This window comes from Periplaneta americana, chromosome 15 (assembly GCF_040183065.1).
Source record: "Periplaneta americana isolate PAMFEO1 chromosome 15, P.americana_PAMFEO1_priV1, whole genome shotgun sequence".
NCBI classification, from domain to species: domain Eukaryota; kingdom Metazoa; phylum Arthropoda; class Insecta; order Blattodea; family Blattidae; genus Periplaneta; species Periplaneta americana.
In genome coordinates this window covers 131,172,568-131,196,856 of record NC_091131.1, presented here as the reverse complement: position 1 = coordinate 131,196,856, position 24,289 = coordinate 131,172,568, and the positions used below count along the sequence as shown (strand labels likewise).

Below are 24,289 nucleotides of genomic sequence, written 5' to 3'. Positions count from 1 at the left end.
AAAAGGTTATAAAACAGTTAATACCCGTACAACAAGGATGATTTATACACCTACTCTTATCCATAAGATATATTATAAAACAGCCAACACCAGTACTACGAGGATGATTTATACATCTACTCTTACACATATGATATGTTATAAAACAGCCAACACCAGTACTACGAGGATGATTTATACATCTACTCTTACCCATATGATATGTTATGAAACAGTCAATACCCGTACAACAAGGATGATTTATACATCTACTCTTATCCATATATGTTATAAAACAGTCAATACCCGTACTACGAGGATGATTTATACATCTACTCTTACCCATATGATATATTATAAAACAGTCAATACCTGTACTACGAGGATGATTTTTACATCTACTCTTACCCATATGATATATTATAAAACAGTCAATACCCGTACTACGAGGATGATTTATACATCTAATCTTACCCATATGATATATTATAAAACAGTCAATACCTGTACTACGAGGATGATTTATACATCTACTCTTACTCATATGATATGTTATGAAACAGTCAATACCCGTACTACGAGGATGATTTATACATCTACTATTACCCATATGTTATGAAACAGTCAGTACCCGTATTACGAGGATGTTTTAAACATCTACTCTTACCCATATGACATGTTAAAAAAAAAGGTTATAAAACAGTTAATACCCGTACAACAAGGATGATTTATACACCTACTCTTATCCATAAGATATATTATAAAACAGCCAACACCAGTACTACGAGGATGATTTATACATCTACTCTTACACATATGACATGTTATAAAACAGCCAACACCAGTACTACGAGGATGATTTATACATCTACTCTTACCCATATGATATGTTATGAAACAGTCAATACCCGTACAACAAGGATGATTTATACATCTAATCTTACCCATATGATATATTATAAAACAGTCAATACCCGTACTACGAGGATGATTTATACATCTACTCTTACCCATATGATATATTATAAAACAGTCAATACCTGTACTACGAGGATGATTTTTACATCTACTCTTACCCATATGATATATTATAAAACAGTCAATACCCGTACTACGAGGATGATTTATACATCTAATCTTACCCATATGATATATTATAAAACAGTCAATACCTGTACTACGAGGATGATTTATACATCTACTCTTACTCATATGATATGTTATGAAACAGTCAATACCCGTACTACGAGGATGATTTATACATCTACTCTTACCCATATAATATGTTATGAAACAGTCAATACTCGTACAACAAGGATGATTTATACATCTACTCTTACCCATATGATGTTATAAAACAGTCAATACCCGTACTACGAGGATGATTTATACATCTACTCTTACCCATATGATATATTATAAAACAGTCAATACCAGTACTACGAGGATGATTTATATATCTAATCTTACCCATATGATGTTATAAAACACTTAATAACCGTACAACAAGGATGATTTATTCATCTACTCTTATCCATATATGTTATAAAACAGTCAATACCCGTACTACGAGGATGATTTATACATCTACTATTACCCATATGATATATTATAAAACAGTCAATACCTGTACTACGAGGATGATTTATACATCTACTCTTACCCATATGATGTTATAAAACAGTTAATACCCGTACAACAAGGATGATTTATACATCTACTCTTATCCATATATGTTATAAAACAGTCAATACCCGTACTACGAGGATGATTTATACATCTAGTATTACCCATATGATATATTATAAAACAGTCAATCCTGTACTACGAGGATGATTTATACATCTACTCTTACCCATATGATATGTTATGAAACAGTCAATACTCGTACAACAAGGATGATTTATACATCTACTCTTACCCATATGATGTTATAAAACAGTCAATACCCGTACTACGAGGATGATTTATACATCTACTCTTACCCATATGATATATTATAAAACAGTCAATACCAGTACTACGAGGATGATTTATACATCTAATCTTACCCATATGATGTTATAAAACACTTAATACCCGTACAACAAGGATGATTTATTCATCTACTCTTATCCATATATGTTATAAAACAGTCAATACCCGTACTACGAGGATGATTTATACATCTACTATTACCCATATGATATATTATAAAACAGTCAATACCTGTACTACGAGGATGATTTATACATCTACTCTTACCCATATGATGTTATAAAACAGTTAATATCCGTACAACAAGGATGATTTATGCATCTACTCTTATCCATATATATTATAAAACAGTTAATACCCGTACAACAAGGATGATTTATACATCTACTCTTATCCATATATATTATAAAACAGATAATACCCGTACAAGGATAATTTATACATCTACTCTTATCCATATATATTATAAAACAGTTAATACCCGTACAACAAGGATGATTTATACATCTACTCTTTTCCATATATATTATAAAACAGTTAATACCCGTACAATAAGGATGATTTATGCATCTACTCCTACCCATATGATGTTATAAAACACTTAATACCCGTACAACAAGGATGATTTATTCATCTACTCTTATCCATATATGTTATAAAACAGTCAATACCAGTACTACGAGGATGATTTATACATCTTCTCACACCCGTATGATGTTTTAAAACAGTTAATACCCATACAACAAGGATGATTTATACATCTACTCCTGCCCATATGATATGTTATAAAACAGTCAATACCAGTAATACGAGGATGATTTATACATCTTCTTTTACCGATATGATGTTATAAAACAGTTAATACCCAAACAACAAGGATGATTTATATATCTACTCTTATCCATATATGTTATAAAACAGTCAATACCAGTACTACGAGTATGATTTATACACCTACTCTTATCCATATGATATGTTATAAAACAGTCAATACCCATACTGCGAAAATGATTTAAACATCTACTCTTACCCATATGATATGTGATAAAGAAGTCAATACCAGTACTACGAGTATGATTTATACATGTACTCTTATCCATATGATATGTTATAAAACAGTCAAAACCCGTAGTATGAGGAAGACATGAATCTACTCTTATCCATTCGCTGCATAAGTTATAAAACAGTCAATACTCGTATTACGAGGATGACTAATACATCTACTGACAATTAGATATACGTAGGCCTTTGTAGATGGGTCCAAATAGGTCTACATTACCAAATATGAACAGAATTTTACATTACCTTTACTCAAGAACAGATGATACACAAACGTCCACCAAGCTCTTCCATTGACTTGCTGGAAATAACTTCCACTGAATAGGAATTACTTTGGACAGATAATGTGAATTGTACAATGATTATGATATTAATTGATTCTGGAAACCCTAAAACAATCTAATATAGGATACAAATAAAAGATAAGATTTATATACCGGTACATTAGCTTAACAACCAACATATTTCTATCCAATATGGAGTCCGAAAAGTTCCCCATTGAAAAGAAGTTAGTATTAAAAATACCAGCAAAAGAATATTGTCCATAACCAATAAAGTGCTAGTTAGAAAAATAAAATAAAACACCAGAATTAGCATTCCCTCCTTTTAACTGCCAATACAGTATAACTGAAAATCTTAACTAGATCATAGTTTAATAATGTAATATTAATTTTATTAGAAAATCAGATTGCCATACATTAGAGTGACATCTGCATAAAATAAAGTTAACAACTGCGGATTTATGTCAATGTTGGGAAATACTGAATGGTTTAGGAAAAAGTAGTAGCTCCTTCAGTTTGAATATGCAATTACGATATTTTGAGTGCTACAAATGCCACTCGACCGTTTGATAAAATGGTTCTTTTTTTTTTTTGTACGGAGGAAGGACCCGAAGGCTTGGCACTGCAGCCTGAGGCTTATTGTGCTTACCACTCCTATTCTGTGCATGATTGTGTAGACGAAAGTTCGCGCTCTTGTACAAGTACAACACGCCACACAGTAAACTTAACCTGGGCTATTGTATTGAGATGATGGTATGTGAATTAATGATGACGGAATGAGTCCGAAGTCCAACGCTGAAAGTTACCCAGCAATTCTGCTTCAGTTAGTTGAGGGAAAATCTCGGGGAAAAACCCCCAACCAGGTAACTTGTCCCAACCAGGATTTGAACCCGGGCAAATTTGTTTCACGGTCTGACATGCTAACCGTTATTGCACAGCGATGGACTACAACGGTGCTAGTGTCTTTTTTTTTAGTGAACAACTGCAATAATCGATAGTCTTCTGTCAGTACTTCTCCTCAGTAGTTGAGTCAAATGTTTCTGTTCTCATTGTGCAAGATGTCGAACTCGATAGAGGAAAGATTCACAAATTGTGGAGGCGTATGAGAGACCGGTTCGATTAAGTCGAGGATGTTTGCGAAATTTTTGGAGAAAAGTTTCCGTGTAGAGACCAACCAGGCAACAGAGCCAACCATACAGATATTGCTTAAGAATCTATGCATAACGCTCCAAAATAAAGAGCCCCTTACAGTTCGCACGTTAAAGTTATTGAAGACATTCTTCGAAGGATTACGCAAAACCCGAAGAAATCAACACGTCAATTGGCACAGCATGCACACGTTATGCCAGTGTGTGCTAAAGAGTCTACATGAAGCCATATCGTGTGACGACTACTGTGCAACAAATACAGGAGCCCGACAATCCCAAACGTGTATATTACTGCTCGTGAATAGCATCGTCGTGGATCTGTTAGTCCCTTTGCAGTACTTAAGTGATAAGGCTTGGTTTCATTACTTCGTCACGAAATTCGCAGAACTAGCGGTACTAGACGAAGGCTTCGCCTTATCTTGTAGTTGATCAGCCACTCCATAACCCAAAAATCGGGATTCGGTGGGCTGTATTAGGGACATGCACCATTGAACCGATAGTGTTTTAAATTAACATTATTTTTATGAATAAATTCTGTACTCAATTCACTTAAGAGGAGAGACAAAGCTTCTTCTTCCAGCAGAACATTCAGCGAGGCCAGGTTGTCTTCTGTGAAGAACTAACTGTTAGCAAAAATTTGTCACCGCCACATTCTCCAGACCTTTCAACATGTGATTATTATCTGTGGGGTGCTTGAAGAGCACAGTGTACGACACAAAATCACATACAATACAAGAATTGAAGAGTAATATCAGCCAATGCAATCGACGCTATCGATGTCTATGACATGTCGATGTCTATGTAATGGGACATGCTGTTAAATAAATGAATTAAATACAAAAAAATGTCTATGATTTACGCCAGGTGACTTAAACATGATTAGACATGTACAATATGTATTGATGCTGCAAGGAACTGCTTTCAACATGTTTTATGTTGATAAGTCATTCCAGCACTGCTTCTGTATTTATTTCTACTTATGCAGTATTATTCTGTATTTAGGCTATTCTAGAAGGAAACGGACTGCTTTTTCGCGCGCCATCCAGTAGTAAAATCATATATCGAATTTAAATCTCTACGGTAACTGCATGGTCTAGACCGATGGTTCCCAAAGTGGGTGTCATGGAAAGAGCTCAGTGGGGTCGAGAGACGGTATAAAAAATAAAACAAAAAAGCGCCCTATTAACATATATTTCCTTTCTTATTGCAAACATAAACATACATGAAGTTGAACATAAGAATAAAAAATGTTTCAGTAGTTATAAAGTAAAAAAAAATGATTAATGCGATAAATATGCTTATTTTTTTTAGGAAGTAGCTACTCGGATATGAACTCTGTGATGGGTACACACACTGATATAGTTTTAAATTGCAAGGAGATTCCTCGCGTTTGTTTTGATGGAAATCATAGATTAGAAATGTATTTTGCATAAATGCGACTTGCAAATACTATCAAAAATTCAAGCGCTTCTTTTGCAAGCTCGAGCTATTCTTGTATTCTTTTGAACTTAAGTTGATCTATGCTCTGCGAAAAAGAGTATTTTACAACATTCAACATTTTACCAGTGGATACATATTTTCAATGAGACGTTTCTTTTTTTTTTTTTTTTTTTTTTAAGTTTTACCAGTTGAATCAAATGTCAATATCCATCTGTGACTGTCGCAATTTTTTTGAGTTGCTTGCAGAAAATACTGAAAAAACTGTTGTTTAGAGCTGTATAAACTTAACTGCATGTCCACAAAATAAATTCTGTACTTGTATCGTAAGTTTTCCTTGAGGCTTCGAATCCCGGTCAGACCCGTTTGCAGCAAAGTGTTGCTGAATTTAGTGGGATTATTGTGTGCTTCTTTAGGTTTGTGATGGAAAACTTGGAGAAAGTCTCCACTGTTCACTGCAACAGTGAGCTATTTGAACCCACCACTGTCTCAACATGATTGGTGAGTGATTTTCTTATAATACGTACTTAAATTTTTCTAATATTGAAACAATTTTTTTTTTACGATTTTTATAAACCTTTCAATTTTTTTAGTACATAAGAAAATAAATATTTTCAAGTTGTTTAGCACATAAAACTCCGTTCCATACCTACTAAATATTATTGCAGGCCTACTAAAGATCCGTGAACCAGCGACAAGTTCTGATCTAATAGAAGTATCGGTAGCCTATATTTATTTTATGAATTTATTTTTTTTAATCGGTGAACCAGTGACTAGTTTCGTTACGTATGCATATGTAAGTAATTTATTTATTTATTTTGAATTTTAAAAAGTGAGTGACCAATGACTATTTTTGTTATGTATAGAAATGTATTTAATTTATATATTTTTCTATATTTTAAAAAGTATTCAGTATTTTGTCTCCTACGTTTCCACATGAAAGTTCTGCAAAATAATGTTATATTTATTATTAAAAGACAACTGTGTTTGATTGCCTTACAAAGTTCTTTGTCAGACTGTACATGTACAGAAGCCAATAGTGCCTCAGAAACTAGTTTCGAATGTGTTCTATTCACATATATTTCAACTTTAAATATACGAGGCGCATCCAGAAAGTAAGTTTCCCGATTTTTTCCCCTTGAAAGTAAACGTAATTAGCCGTGTCAATTGCGCATACGTAACAGATCTATGACGTATCAATCATATGCCAGCCGGACAGGTCCCGCCTGGTGCCAGTAGTGTGGCAGCAGTGGTCCGAAATGGAAGCTCTTATTCCTTCTCCCGCCGCCTGCGAGGTTCGGTCGGTGATAAAGTTCTTTAAAGCACAAAGCATTGCGCCAATTGACATTCATCGGCAGCTCTGTCAGGTCTATGGGCCGAACATCATGAGTAAGCAGATGGTTCGTCGCTGGTGTAGGCAGTTTTTCCGAAGGTCGTCAAAGTGTCCATGATGAAGAGCGCAGTGGGCGACCGTCCCTCATCAATGATGATCGTGTTGAGCTGGTGCGGCAGTGCATCATGGAGAACCGTCGCTTCACGATTACGGAGCTGAGCAGCCATTTTCCGCAGATATCGCGATCCTTGTTGCATGAGATTGTCACTAAGCACCTGCTGTTCAAAAAAGTGTGTGCCAGGTGGGTGCCGAAAAACCTGACACCCGAACACAAAATGCAACGTTTAGGAGCAGCACTGACATTTCTGCAACGGTATCACGATGACGGCGACGAGTTTCTCGACAGGATCGTCACGGGCGATGAGACTTGGATTTCGCACTTCACCCCGGAAACCAAGCAGCAGTCAATGCATTGGTGGCATAGTGGATCTCCGGTCAGGACGAAATTCAAACAGACGCTGTCGGTACGGAAAGTGATGTGCACGGTGTTCTGGGACAGGAAGGGCATTCTGCTCATTGACTTCCTTCCAAGAGGTGAAACAGTGAACGCTGACCGTTACTGTGAAACACTGCGAAAATTGCGACGTGCCATTCAAAACAAGAGGCGTGCAATGCTTACTGCAGGTGTTGTGCTCCTCCATGACAATGCTCGTCCACATACGGCTCGGCGCACAGCAGCTATTTTGACGGAATTTGGCTGGGAGTTGTTTGATCATCCACCCTACAGTCCTGATTTTGCTCCCAGCGAGTTTCACGTTTTCTTGCACCTCAAGAAATTCCTGTCCTCCGGTGAGCGTTTTGGCAACGACGAAGAGCTGAAGGCGTCTGTCACACGCTGGTTCCATTCACAGGCGACAGAGTTCTACGACAGAGGGATACAAAAGTTGATCCCACGATACGACAAGTATCTCAATTCTGATGGTGGCTATGTTGAAAAATAGCTGAAACATTGCTGTACCGGTTGCCAATAAATGTTTTCCTGAAAGTGTGTGTTCTTTTTTTTTAATAGGGAAACTTACTTTCTGGATGCGCCTCGTACGTGCTGAGCAGTTAGCAGTAGCAAGTAGGGTAAGGAAATTCGAGCTCTGTCACTTTTCATGTACTCGGTTTGACTGATAGATATCATCACGACATCTCTATAACGAGTGACCGTGGAGTATTGGCTCCTATACTTCGATTAATCGGTATTACTGTCTGAACGCCAGGTCTGAAAGTGCGCCGAATGAGGAAGTGGGGAGCGGGGAGACGTGACCCAGCATTAAAGCACAGTGTACCGAGTTCCATGCCGCATTCCAGCAGCGGTTTCAGAGCTGGCGCTGAGGCAATATAATATCTTCTTACCTACAGTGCTGTTCTTGGATAGCATTTGAGTACAATATCACAATAAAGGAAACACTTTCTTAGGTAATCCAAACATGCGATTACCTGTTAATCTCAAGTGGATGACCAATGGTTGCAATATTTATTAAAGGAATAAAAAAAAATCATTCGGATAAAGTGGAGAAGGAAGAGGGACATATAGGAGAAGGCGTTTCTCGCGAAAAGAAATAAAATGCTTCATGCGAGAATACACGTAATGGAAGAGGTAGTTTCCCGATCAACACTGTCATGGACAATTATTCAACAAAATATTAACTGAAAATCAGTTGATGACGCCGGTTTTACATTGCTGAAGCTGCATTCTTTCTTTTGCGAGGCTCAATTCTTAGCATGATTCCTTTCTTAGGCTTCAAAACAAGCTCATCTTTCACGTCCATCTTCTCCTCTGGATTACTTAAATACAATTTGAATTTCCTCAGCACTTTACACAACGTTGCTTTCATCTCCAGCATTGCAAATTTCTGACCTGAAATGAAAAGAAATATAGAAATCAAAAGCCGATGCAGAGATTTCTAACGGAATTTGAACTTCACTGTAATACGACTGACGAAAAATATTTACTATCTGGGAGGAGCAGTATGAAAGTAATCAATTATAAAAGAGAATGCTGCAGCTGCTGATGACGATGGTCAAAGATAATGATAAGGACGATCATAATTAGGCCTATTAGGAAGAGGATGAGGAGAAGAAGATGGAAAGAAAATTCTAAGGAAGGAAAAGGTAAATATAAGATAATGACAAAAAGAACAGGAGGAGAGAAATAAAAATAAAATATAAGAAAAAAACATGAAGTATATAATGTTAGTGATGATGATGATGATGATGATGATGATGATGACGATGATAAAGACAATGATGATTTTTATGATGGTAACAACTTTGCTTTTACGAACCCCACAGGATGTATCATGGACAAAATTCTGGTCACTTTATTCGGAAACTTCAATGAATAAGCTACTGATTAAACCAAAAAAAAAAACGGTGAGTTCAACTAATCCCTCCGCAGGTCAGGTGTAGTTCTTAAGGTTCATTTTCGCGTGTCAGTGCTGAGTCAAGACTAGTGATACGAAAATAAGTGCGGAAGAAAGAGAAAGGTGTATCGTCCTTCCAAGCAGACAGGGTATCACGGAGGGAATAGTTGAACGCACCCTATTACACATCTGTGAAAATTATTATTATTATTATTATTATTATTATTATTATTATTATTATTATTATTATTAATTAAAATCAAGGGTTTGACTCTGGAAGCCAATTCCGTCTTCAAAAGTTCAAAATTGTTCCTTCCAGTATTACTCGATCTTCCCATTTTGTGTTTCGTATGGGTTGATATTCAAGGAGCTTTGATCGAATGCCTGTATATAGGTATAACATTTTGATGTATATTTGTCAATGGCTTACAGTATCTTACTTACTAATTACTAAAAGCCAGAGTTTGATAACCGAGTGAATGAAAAAAGTTAGCTATGGGGTATAGATGATATAACATGCACAAGGCACGTTCGATATAGTCAGCGCAGAAGATAATGTAAAAATAATACCGATGAGAATATGGTTAGGTGTCGATTCTTAGTCCGATTCAAACTGTTTTTTGCCGACCTATATAGAAACATACAACCACATCATAAACACAAACCCATCTCACCTGATCATTATTAAAAGTTTGCATGTTTTGGTGGACGAGGATCATGTCAATACGCACATCTATTTACCACACTTCATGTGAAATTTAAGAAGTTTCAGAAACTACAAACATTGCTTAGCGTGTCCGAAAGACATTTTAAAATGTAAGAAGGAGAAGACATTTTAAAATGTACACGTAGTCATTCATTATACGTTTAATGGATTTAAAGAGGACTGGTAAATATCTACAGGGTTGCCAGATTTTCCCGTCAGGAATCAAAGAGAGGCGATTATACTGCATACCATAACGTGAACACATTTTAATTAATTTAATTTGCAGTACAACTGATTTTATTTGTTTCATTTATTGCAAATAATTTTATAGGACCTAAACGTTTAATTTTGTTACATTTTTGTTAGGTTATGAAACTTTCCTTGAATTATTATTGTTAAAGTCCGGGAAAGTAATGTCATATTACTGGCTGATTCAATACATAAAAAATTAACGATAAAGTAGTTTAAATCCTATCAATAATAAATCAATTTCCAAAGAGAGTAAAGGATAAAGATACTGCAGAATACCTAATATATACTATAGTACTATAATCGCTTTTATTTCAATCCAACCCGGTAGGAGGCGTTAGGCGGTGTTGGCGACGACGTTGAACATAGGTTAGACAAGGTCTTGAAAAAAATTAATAATGAATTTTAAAAAAAATTGTTACTGATATAAAATTAGCAGAAAGTTGTATTTTTCAAACAGTATTACATTCCGGAACAAATATAACTCGATCCAGGACACAAGACTTAACATTAAAGTCCAGAACAATCCTGGAAAATCCGGAAAGTCTCAAAACCCTGTGTTTTTAATCATCTCATTTACTTATTTTTTAAATACAACGCAAAAGAAGCAGCTATTACTTTATATTATTTTAAAAACATACCCTTACGAATTATTTCTGTACCAAGGAATTGTCTAGATTTATTTAGCTATCCTTGTGTTGTACGTCAAATCGGTCTGTACAACTGTGACGGTTTTTCAGTCAACTTGTTTATTCCTAATGTCTTTCTCCCCTTTCTATTCCGTATTTCTTTTCTATCCTTTTTTTAATTTATTATTTTCGTTTTCTTCTATTACTTGGTTTTCTATGTTGATCTAGCTTTGCTTATATATGACAGGGTTTGTTGTTCTTCCAGTGTTTAGTAGGTATTTCCGCTAAATGGCGGATTTCTTATTTAGTATGCAGGTTACGTGGTTAGCTGCTTTTTGAGATTAAGTTTGAGACTAAGAATCTAATTCGTTAATTCGAATGTAACCTTTTTTCCCCTTCCCCTGGGGGTACGTGTGGTCTGCACGGGAGAGTCGATCGAGTCGGCTACGGAACATCGGGGATGCTAGACAAACAGACAGACAGACAGACAGTTAGCTACGGAACGTCGGGAACACCAGACAGTGGTTCTAGTTATGCAGTGTCGGCTACGGGATGTAAGCTGTGACTTGCTTGGCTTCGTCGGTCTAGGTACGAGGAGAGATAGTCACTTTAATATTCGGTCAGATTGTAATTGTTATATTTTACAACTTCTGTCAATCATGTTAATTAAAATAAATTCATTCTGGTGTATGAATTAAATACATTTAAATTTATTATAGGCCTACCATGAACAAAAAAAATTATACTTAAATTAATTTCTATATAGACAATATAATTGATTCTTCAAAATATGCACAGATATCACAGTCAATTTAATATTCGGTCACTCACCAAGGTGAATATTACTTATATCCCAGCCACTATAGGACCTTGATAAAATACCTTGAAAATGCCTTGGATTTAGAGCAGCCTATTGATTAGTAGAAATTGATGTGATCACTGGGAGAGCTGTAATATGTACCTTACTTATATACAAAAATCGTCTTGCGTGAATTATGAATACGGCCATATTTTGTTAATGTAATGTCGCCACCATAGTAGTAATGCTACACACCTAATCAAACCTAACCTGCCACATTATACGCACCTAATCTAACCTGTCACATAATACTACACATCTGTAGTAACATTCTTCACATTAAGTATAATTTCGTTTGCATATATTTCTGGCCCTACTGCTGGTGTCGGTAGCCATCTAGTGAAATTGGATTGCAATTCCAGGAAAAAAATATGACGACTTTCATAATAATTGAATCAGTCATTTCAGAAAGAGCTCTAGTCCGAAATCACAACACCAATCAAATCTCCATAAAAATGTCCACACCTGTGGAATAACGGTTAGCGCGTCTGGCCGCGAAACCAGGTGGTCCAGGTTCGATTCCCGGTCGGGGCAAGTTACCTGGTTGAGGTTTTTCCGGGGGTTTCCCTCAATCCAATATAAGCAAATGCTGGGTAACTTTCGGTACTGGACCCCGGACTCATTTCACCGGCATTATTACCTTCATCTCATTCAGACGCTAAATAACCTACGATGTTGGTGAAGCGTCATAAAATAACCTACTAAAATAAAATCCATAAAAATGACCTTATTTCAGGAATGGGAACTTTTAAAATTTACTTTGAAAAGTGTTCGGTTTCTGTACATCTTAATGAATCCATGAAATAATGTCATTTCTAAGGTGTATTCAAGTATGACGAATATAATAGTGTCCTATCAAAAGTGGACTAGAACCATAAGAATTGAAATGTGTTGTGGTTGTGATAAAAGCATTGAAAATTGGTTTATAGCGCCACATTGGCAATGATAAAAGTGTGCAATATTCTTTCAGTGGCTGGTGGATACTCTATATTGACCTTCTTGTACATTCTTGACTTACTTACATTATCCCATACCTCTTGAAGTCGTCTCTTCAGTAGTTCTTTAGAAGAAACTGACTCTTCTGTTGAGTTCTTGTCACAGATTCTCTATAGAGTTCAAGTCGGGCGATTGAGGAGGCGTTTCTACCACCTTGCGGTAATTGTAGAGCAACCAATTGTGTACTATGTAAGCTTTATGCCTGGAGTCGTTGTCTTGGTAGAATTTGAATGTCCCTCTTATCCTCAATTTTTCCACACTCTTGTGTAAATTGTCTTTAAGGATTTTCAGATACACTTCCTTATTCATCGTTTTATCTATGAACACTAGTTCTCCAACACCAACTGCTGACATACAGCCCCACGAACTAAAGTCAAATTTTCGGCGAATTCGAAGAAACTGAAGTTTACTTTTGTCAAAGTGTCGACTGTGAATAGGAAAATGACGACTTTATATTTTCCAAAGTCGTCTTTGGTCCAAAGTCTCGTTTATTAATTCGACCCTTAGTTTTGGGTCCGAATTTGGACTAGAATAATGCTACAAGTAGGCCTATAAGTGTAATACTTTTTTCACCTATCACCCAATCTTTTGAAGATTACATTTTTACATAACATTGTGTGTAACAATGTTAAATTAGTGATACTGAATGGACGAATTTTAATCATGACAGAGGACGTGCACATGTTCGTCGATTATTCTTAGAGTTCAGTTCACAAATTAACAACACGACTTTCACTTACCAATACAGTTCCGAGGTCCAGCTGAAAACGGAATGTAGCAATAGGGGTGTCTACCAGCACAGTTTTCTTGCAAAAATCGATCTGGGTCAAATTTTTCAGGATCTGGAAAATGTTCCGGGCTCCGATGTAAAATGTATGGAATAAATGCAATATTACAGCCGGTCGGTAAAGTGTAACCATCTGAAACAGAATAAATTTATACTTACTTCCTATTAAATTTAAGAATTAAAATGAAGATAAAAAGGGTGAGAGTGGAAATATATATTTTTGACGGAAATAAAACATTAAAATGCATTACATATCAGTAAAGTCTGCGTTTGCTTACTTTGAGTACAAGTTCGGTGTACATGGATCATACTAGCTTCACTCTACGAGTCAGACCTGTTCAAGATTATAATGAGGCCGTCTCCCCGCTCCATTTCCTATGTTTACATCTGCTTATTCGTGTGTCTTTGAGAATAGTACTCACGTGCAAAATATATTGTCATGTTATTAACAAACTAAATATTTATTTAAAACCAGACTGTGGGCAACAGTAGATTGTGACAATGAGTAAAACGCATCTAGATTATAGATATCTTCTATTTCATAATAGCCTATATTTTTATCCAAAAATTAAGACCCAGAGCTCATTATTTTTCTATATTTACAGAGTTTTGAATATTTAAATTGCACATTTTAAAAGAAATAGATATATTTTATCACAGTGAAAATAAGTTTAGAAGTAAATAATATGACAAGTTATTGAAAGAATTGAAATGTGAATATTCACAATTTAAAATAAGTTAATATTGAAATATATAAAATATATTTCGGTCCTCGTGTTTCCACTTTCATTTACTTAGAAATGTATTTTAGAATTTTTTTTTTTTTGGCTGCATGCACTACTGTCTCTTGCCAGATTATAGAAATTAATGATGAATATTTCTTTCACATGTGAACGTTGTAACTGGACACAACTTATGTACAATACATATGTATAAGGAAATAAATAAATAATTGTATAAATAATAAAGTAATGAATGAATAAATAAATAAATAAATACATAAATAAATAAATAAATAATTTACACTAATTATTTTCTTCATGTATTGTTTCAGTATGCTGATTGTCTTACTCACTAAAATGTGTGTCTGGGGTTCAATGAAAGTGATCTATATCAGTGTAGTTGCGAGTGCTTAATGGTCCTGTGTAACCAAACGCAGGACTTTACATATTGAACAAATACGTAAATAAACAAAGTGAAGTAAAGGCAGTCCAATTTCTTTTAGAAAAAGGAACAAAAATTAACTTTGGATAACAAGAGTAAATGAGGAAATATCAGATTTAAAATAGAACCAGTCATTGCAAAATGAAAAAATGCATACGTTTTGAAAGGAAACTGAAATATAATGCCTAGAACAGTAATACATTGCAAACAGAAACTTACAAGCGAAAATAATACCTCTGAAAGACTGCTGAATAAGATCAATGCTAGTATACCTAAGGATTATAGTCTTACACAGTATAATGTTGTACAATTCGTGTTTGACGAAATGAATATTATTATTATTATTATTATTATTATTATTATTATTATTATTATTATTATTATTATTATTACTTACCTACTTACTTACTTAAAAATGGCTTTTAGAGAACCCGGAGGTTCATTGCCGCCCTCACATAAGCCAACTATCTGTCCCTATCCGGAACAGGATTAATTCAATCCCTACCATCATACCACACCTCTCTCAAATCCATTTTAATATTATGCTCCCATCTACTTCTCGGCCTCCCCAAAGGTTTTTTCCCCTCCTGCCTCCTAACTAAGACTATATACATTTCTGAATTCGCATATACGTGCTACATGCCCTGCCATCTCAAAGGTCTGTATTTAATGTTCCTAATTATGTCAGATGAAGAATACAATGCTTGCAGTTCTGTGTTGTGTAACTTTCTCCATTCTCCTGTAACTTCATCCTTCTTATCCCCAAATATTTTCTAGCCCCAAATATTTTCCTAAGCACCTTATTCTCAAACACCCTTAGCCTCTGTTTCTCTGTCAAAGTGAGAGTTCTAGTTTTATAACTATACAGATCAACCGGTAATATAACTGTTTAATAAATTCTATCTTTCAGATTTTTTGAGAGCAGACTAAATGACAAAATCTTCTCAACCGAATAATAATAGTTTTTTTTCCATATTTATTCTGTGTTTAATTTCCTCCCGAGTGTCATTTAAATTGTTACTGTTGCTCCGATATGTTATTTGAATTTTTCCACCTTTTTAAACGATAAATGTCCAACTTTTATATTTCCATTTCGTACTATGTCTTGGTCGAGAAACATAATCATATACTTTGTATTTTTGGGACTTACATCCAAACCTATATCTTTACTTGCTTCAAGCAAAATTCTCGTGTTGTCCCTAATATTTTATGGACTTTCTCCTAACATATTCACGTCATCCGCATAAACAAACAGCTGATATAACCCATTCAATTCCAAACACTCTGTGTTAAACTGGACTTCCCTAATGGCATATTCTAGACGATCAAGGTTAAAAAGTGAAAGTGATAAAGCACCTCCTTGTTTTGATCTGCAGAGAATTGGAAAAACATAAGACAGAAATCTGGGCTATACCGTCTCTGCTGTACATTTCACTGAGACACATTTTAATTAATCGAACTAGTATCTTGGGAATACCAAATTCAATAAGAATATTACGTAAAACTCAGTGACGGGTCGTGAGCATTTTTGTTGTTGGAGCCAGTTATTTCACAAATTTTGCGGTATTAAATAGTACACCAAGATTTTTTACTTCATTTTAGTCAATTGTTTCTGCTTAAAAATTAGTTGAGCACAATATAGCTAAAACTACAAACTGCATAATAATGCAAATTCAACATTAAACTCACCAATTTGCAGAATTATTTATAAAGAAGATGTACTCGTTTGTCCTTCTGACTTACAAACTTCTCGATGACCCTGTTTTTGAAGTTCGGAATTTAATGGAGATGCTCCTTAAGAATAGAACAGAAAGCCAACGAATTCAACCTATCTTGACCCATGGTGTTTCTGAGAAATGGTTTTTATCCTGTTTAATGTGCTGAAACTCCGTTCTGTCTCAGCTGTTAAAATAGGAGTTGTTAGTGCGATTCGAAGGGCTTTATCCACTTCAGAGAATGAACCTTCAAAGGAGTAATCCATACAAAAAACTGAACAAATCACACACAGAGGATATGTCTTTAAATGTATCATTTCGATGGATCACTGATAGCGTATTAATAAATTCTTTCGAAATTAGATTACTGCATTTTTTTACGAAAATATTAGCCAAATCGTTGGGGAACTTATCTTCGTATGAAGCAAATTTCTTTGGAACAAGTACATTAAAGCTGCCAAATATGTGACTACAGGAAACGTTAATTGAATTGGTTCATAACGATATCGCATACTTCTTTGGCATCTGCCGAAAGGTTTATTTGCCTACTGAGTTTCAGCCTTTTTCTTGGAGGAAACGAAACTTCTTCTTTATCATCTACATTTATTTCATATCTGTTAGTGTTCTCTCTTATTTCCGTTACAGCTGATTCAAAATGTTGTACTGCATCACATATGCTCAATCTATTTGCAGTTTGCATCTGTATTATATCAACATGTTTCATCAAGTCATAAACGAAATTTAGAAAAGAAAATTGTTTTTATTATTTAACTAGTTTTTTAGGCCAAAAGCTTCTTTCACTGTTATATCATCCCAGTCATCTTCCTCATAAATCCTTTCGAAGCATTTTAATAGCTCCGCTTTATTTTCCTTAACGGAGGATACAACTCGCGACTGAAAGTTCCATCGTGTTGCTGAAACGGTTGGTATGCGCTTATTACACACAGATCGCAGTGGGCCACTGTGTTTAGGTGAAGTGTAGAAGATTGTTATGAACCCACTAATATTTGCAACAAACAACTTCGCTAATTTAATGCGTTTTGAACATGTACTTTTTAGAACTATAAGTTGGTGGTCGTAGCAGTGAACAAATTTCGCATGAGGAAATGTTTCCTGCATCAAAGTCTGGATCCCACCCTGGTATCCACTCATTACAGCAGCACCATCATAGTTTGAGCTACGAGTTTATTTTCTAAATTGAAAGGTTGTAGACTTTGTTTCAGAACCTCGCTCAGACCGTTAGCCGTGCGATTTTTTTACCTCTTTGAAAGAAAGATAGATTTCCACAGGTTTACAAACTTTTATGTATCTCAAAATAATTATTACAACTTGGCTTTTGTAGGTTATGTCTGTTGTTTCGTCAGTCTGCACAGCAAAAAAATCTGTAGAATTAATATGCTGCTTCAGACCTTGGATGTATACCTCATACATATTGCCTAATGCAGTAATTCATTTTGTATAGTGTGTGAAGTATATCTAAAAACATAAGTACTGTTTAAGTGTTCATCCAATACATTATCAAGGCTGGCAAGTAAAGATAACAAGTCCAACAAATTTTTCCCCGATTTGCAGATCCCTGATTTTCGTTATGACCCCTCAGTGATAATTCGTGAGTTCCGCAAAATACTAAAGAATCAATTACTCTTCCTATTATATGCCTGTTTTTTTTTGTCACCTGTTCGTTGTGTTTCTGGATTGAAATGTTGACCGCGGAATCAATTTGTGCTGCGACATTTACTGTCCCAAATAGTTTAAACTTACAAGCATTTTCTAAATATATTGCACTTTCTTCATATTTTTTGATGCGCTCACTTAAGTGTTTTAGATCTTTGCAACCTGTCGATGTCCACAGTCCCTCGCCACCAAACAATAGACAATAGAAACGGAATAAACTTTTTTTTCGTCACTTACAATTAGCCAGGACTTCTTTGTAAACCACGAGTTGTAGAAAGTTCTCCTATTCTTGCCATCGGCCTGTGTAAAACTGGTCATTAAGTTTATGTATGCCTAGTCGTTTAACTTCAAGTCGATCTTCTAATTTTAACAAAGAAAACGGTGTTTTTAATAGGTAATCCACTTTATTCATGTTTTCACACTTCGCTTGCATGCACTATTCAAAGTTCACACGGACACTTCTAGAATTAACTCACTGCTCAGTGGCACCGCGACTCACAGAACAACAAATAACTGCGACAGGGGGACCAGGCTCGTCGGGCCCCAGTGCGAAGCATTATACTCGTAACGTTAACTTTTTAACACTTCGTAAATTTCCATCGGTAACGAACATTGCATACTTCCAACCATGGCAGTTGAGTGATAAAGTGATTCAAGTTGTGGGGTCCTTTGACGCGGGCTCAAGCTCACAATATTTAGTGTCATGCAGTCTTTGATGTTTTAATGACACATATCGCGTAATGTGACGAAATTTACTGAATATGAACCGAGTCCACTGTCTTGAAAAAATTTACGCATTTTAAATGCAAAAAAAAATTCTGGGAAACGAAATATGGGTGGGGCACGGCCCGGTGGCTCCTAAGGACCGGCCGCTCCCTCAAAAACTTGTTTCTTAACCGAGTCATATATATTTTTTAAATCTATGAATAACTGATGTACTGTGCCCTTATACTCCCATTTTTCTCCAATATCGGTCGAATTATTATTATTATTATTATTATTATTATTATTATTATTATTATTATTATTATTATTAGACAGTGGATGCGGGATGACTTATCGTTGAATGTAGGTGCACATATGTTACAATATTTTCATTCAGACCATTGGCTGAACAGGTTTTAAACGTAAACAGACCACGTCAACATGCTACTGTATCTCTGTACAGTCAGAATGAAAAGAAAAATGACGTACTGTAGCACATAACTCGTCATCATTAATGGAATTACTAGCGTTGCAGTAAACGAAGATATAGTTTCGTAAGTTGTCGAAGCTGAATCGTCTTTGCCTATCCTGCAGGATAACACAACTGCACACATTGCGTTGCAATGTTACTATGAACGGACCGGGGTCCCTTCGTTCTCTGCGCTGCTGTACTCGCCAGGTACACAAAAGACGGACGACACGGCACGTGTCGTGCCATATAGCTACTCTGATACGAAACAACTTCACTTTTTCTTAAATCATACCGCATACACTGTCTTATTATTATTATTATTATTATTATTATTATTATTATTATTATTATTACTATTATTATTAACATTATTACAAATAGTGAATTATCATTAAGAAAATGTTTGACGAAATGCATCAACAAATTAAATAATTGAAACTACAATTTATGATCTTGATATGGGCAAGAACTCATGCGTATCAATCAACCAGAAGAAGTTTTTACACATTAACATAATTCATTTATCAATGTGGTGTTTTTAAATATTTAAATCTAGTATTGAAATGCAATTTTAAAGAACGAAGGCTTTTTCACCAAGGAGTTAGATCTACATGACATTAATAAGATGTTTAAGAGACATAATAAAAAACACGAGTTTTAGTCAAATTCTCACCTCAAACAGTATTTAATCCCATTGTTCCACAATGCTAATATAGCGATGCTTCACATTCTTTGGCCTATAAATAGCACTACACTAGTGATAGTGGTAGTAGTATTAATGGTGGTGGTGGTGGCAATAGATGCAGTCTATTAATAGTAATAATAGCCGCAAATAGTAATAGAAATTGTAGTTGTAATTGCAATTCTAGTTGAGGTTGTAGTTGTACTACAGTGGGATTATCTGTTCTTGAGCCAGTTTTCACGCTAGCTACTGAACACAAGTACACTGTCGTTTGCTGCCAAACGATGTTAGGCAAGGCCGGTTATAAAATAAACTTATCCATGCTTGTCAAAGGATTCACTTGAAAAATCTTACTTATTTAGAGCAGATGTTGTAAATGATCTCTTTCGGCAAGTTCGCCCATTGTCTTCAGCCGATCGAAAAATCCAGCGACAGTAATCTAAACTAGTGCCTTTATCTCTAGAATTAAACTGGTGTACTGAAGTTGTTGTGTATTGTTTTTAATTTAAGCTATTTTGTTCCATTTCGTGCTGATGATTTAAACACTCCAGTCTCTTCGGAAAGACTTTTAAATGATTTTCTTGGCGTGTGTTCTAATTGTTCAACTATCTCGCCTATTTTCTGCTCTGTTAAATCTCAATGTTTCACGTTTCGTGTTTCAAGCAATTTTCTCGAGTCTCTCAAAATTATCACAAGCCTTCGCACAGTTTCCTCTACTCGGAATATGAGATTAAGGAAATGTACCTCTGTACAGATTTATTGTCCTACCAACTGACACAATTTAAACAAATATTTCTTACAGAAACACTCTTTTGTATAGAATATTTCGTATGCAGCATTTCAATATCCTCGTTACAAAGACTGTAAGTCTATACAGTACTGGATTATTTACACTGTAAATAAACGTTATTTATCTCACAATGACAAAAACACTAAAACGTCATGCAAATGTAAGCCCATTTACTTAGTGCAGAACTGATTGAATGCTGCTGAATAGCCAGGGTATTCAAATGACAGTAGCTTGATCTTGCTGGTTGACGAGATATTCACATATGATAACATCGGAGAAGCTGAATCACGAACGAATAATCCCACTTTGGTAGATGTAGTAGTACTTGTAACAATAACAATATTAGTTGTAATAACAGTAGTAATAGTTGTAGTTGTACTATACTCAGCGCATTTCGAACTGGTGGATCAAGGTCAAGGTCAAGCAATGCATTTTCCATGTGTGGTTACCCCCAATCCTGGACCATTCTATTCAAATGAAGTAGGGACAGCCGGGATTACCAGTGCTTCAGTTCACAGTTCAGTTCAGTGACTCGTACGTGGTTAATACGTTCGTAAGTGACCTTGATCCGCCAGTTCAAAATGCTCTGAGTATAGTTGTAGTTGTGTAGTTACTCATAGTAATTGTAGTGGCGGTAACAATAGTTGTTACAGTATTAGTGGTGGTGGTGGTGGTGGTGGTTGTAGTACTTGTAGTAATACCTGTAGTTGTAGATGTGGTAGGTACTACTTGCAGTGGTAGATGTGGTGAAAGTAATAGTAGTAATGGTAGTATCAGTAGTAGTAGTGTTATTTAGTCAAATTTCCGAAGACAGATCTGAAGCTCAAAAGTGATACCAACACGGCATCAATTATGAGGCAACTAGGCCAGGAGATAACGGGCTAGGATGGCCAGTTGCTTTGCCCCTCCGTTCCATACATCGCCGATCAGCTACATATTACACTAATCAGACTTCAGATGCATACAAACAATTGTTATTCCTCCAACACATCGCCTAGTGAGATGTACTGTCTGATAACAGATGTACATATTGTGAGTTTTATTAGTTACAACAATGTAATTTATTCGTCACAATAATAATTCCTTTCTACAATTCATCTTAAACGCTCTCGTCAACAATTGGATCTTCACTCAACACAGTATTCGTTATAGCACTCCACCGACGACAATGACAATTTACTTGGACTATTACGCACAACAATGAACTGTTAATCTTAACTAATATTTACAAAGCACTATTTACAAATCAGAACTACCAGTTCTCAGTTCACAGTTCTTCTATCTCAGTCACTCGAGTTCACAGTATCTCGAACCACAGACCTTCAGAGACAGTTCACTGTACTCGAACTCGGGTCCCTCCAACTGCGGTCCACTGCACTCGAACTCAGGTCCCTCCAACTGCGGTCCACTGCACTCGAACTCAGGCCTTCGGATGCTGACGCAGATGCGGACGCACACTCGAGTCGAACTCCGGTACACAAGACTGGCTTGCTTGCTCTGGCTTTCTCACTGACTGGCTGACTAATCAACTGAAAACTGCTGTCGTTCCTTCGCGTCCGTAATTTATAACCACAGCGACGTAGCCTCGAAGGTTCCACGCGTCTCTAGAGATGGCACTCCAGAGAAATCCAGAGCCCTCTCCTCTCTACCAGCACCAGATGCGCGCGCAAACTCGTCGCGTTGACGTAATACACCCTCTCTCTTCTCTCCACCGCGCGACGTCACTCAATGTTCCGTGGAGCCTGTGCGATCTGCTTTCTTGCGGGACGCTGGTCGTGAGTTCGAATCTCACGTCACTGTCACATTGCTCCCTCCTTAGGACTGCTCGTCTCGGGCAGTCCCTTGGTAGGCTGCTAATCGGTCCAGATGCACCACCATCATCTTCCCTCGAGGTTGTCGCTGGATGCGGTACACCACGTCGTTGATCCGGGTCACCACGCGGTATGGTCCATCCCAGGCACGCTGCAGCTTTGGTGATTTCCCTTTGGTCCTGGTAGGTCGATACAGCCACACCAGGTCGCCCTCCTGGAATCCTGCAGAGTTGGCTAGTCTGTCGTAGTGCACTTTCATCCTGTCGCTGGCCATCTTGAGGTGCTCTCTGGCCAGTTGGTGAACTCCATTCAACTTCTCGGTGAGTTCTGTCACATAGTCAGTTGCTGGCTGGTCGGCGCTGGGTGGCGTGCCAAACAGCAGATCGCAGGGCAGGCGCAGCCCTCTCCCAAAGACCATGTTTGCCGGTGTCATCCCTGTTGTATCGTGGACCGAAGCTCTGTAGGCCAAGAGGAACAGTGGGACCCTGGCATCCCAGTCTCGTTGATGGTCACCATAACGTCCCTCCAGGGCCGCCATTATCTCAGCGGCTGTCCCATCTTCTGGAACGCTGTGAAGAATCTCCGACGCCTGTCCCTGAAGCGCGGCCAGCAGCTGAGTGGTTTTCTCTGCTGGCATCCACCCATTGTGCTCTGCGATGGCCTCGAACTGGCGACGGAATATCGCCCAAGACGTCGTACCGTCGAACTTCGGCGTCTTGACGTTGTGATGTCTGGCTGAAGGCGATGATTCCGCAGGGCCACTATATGGAGTCCTCAACTCTGTGGCCGCTTCTTGCATGGCACGTCGAACCTCCTCGGCAACTATCTGTTTATGTTCTCTAGCCTGGCGATCCACCAACGCGAGGATGTGCTTGTTTCCTACAGCATGTTGGTCCATCAGCACACACGTTTCCTCTTGACGACGTTCGAGATCACGGATTTTGCCGTCGAAATGGTCTACATCCTGTCTCAACTCTGCTACTGTCTCGTTTATAGTTGTAAAATTCTGGTTTAGTTTATCCAAATCGGCCTTAAGTTCGTCTTTCACGATGGCGACAATTCCATCTACGTGGACCGAAACGCTTTCAATTTGCGTAGTGACGTCATCTTTCACTTCGCTTATGTCGCCTTTCATCTCCGTTTTCACTTCACTTATATCGTTCTTCAACTCACTGATGTGCTTGTTCATTTCGTCTTTCATTTCTGCTTTCATTTCCGCGATGGCTTGCAGGATCTGCTGTAGGTTCTCCATTGTCGATAATGTCCCGATTCTGACACCAATGTAACTTTTTTTAACTCACAACAGGATTTTATTCTTCCAACAATAATAATTCCTTTCTACAATTCACCTTAAACGCTCTCGTCAACAATTGGATCTTCACTCAACACAGTATTCGTTATAGCACTCCACCGACTATTACGCAC

At 36.8% G+C, this 24,289-nt stretch overlaps 1 protein-coding gene across 2 annotated transcripts in view; it reads right to left on the bottom strand.

Annotated features, from left to right (window-relative positions):
- Nucleotides 1–5,619: 5,619 nt before the first annotated feature.
- LOC138715334 (cytochrome P450 4C1-like) overlaps nt 5,620–24,289 on the bottom strand; it is a 73,125-nt gene continuing 54,455 nt past the window's right edge. For both annotated transcript variants that reach the window (XM_069848144.1, XM_069848145.1), the window contains exons 11-12: nt 13,805–13,984; nt 5,620–9,120 (exon numbers count right to left, since the gene is read on the bottom strand). In XM_069848144.1, the coding sequence (XP_069704245.1) occupies nt 8,936–9,120; nt 13,805–13,984 (365 nt within the window). In that variant the 3' untranslated portion in view covers nt 5,620–8,935. The remainder of the gene's footprint in view (nt 9,121–13,804; nt 13,985–24,289) is intronic.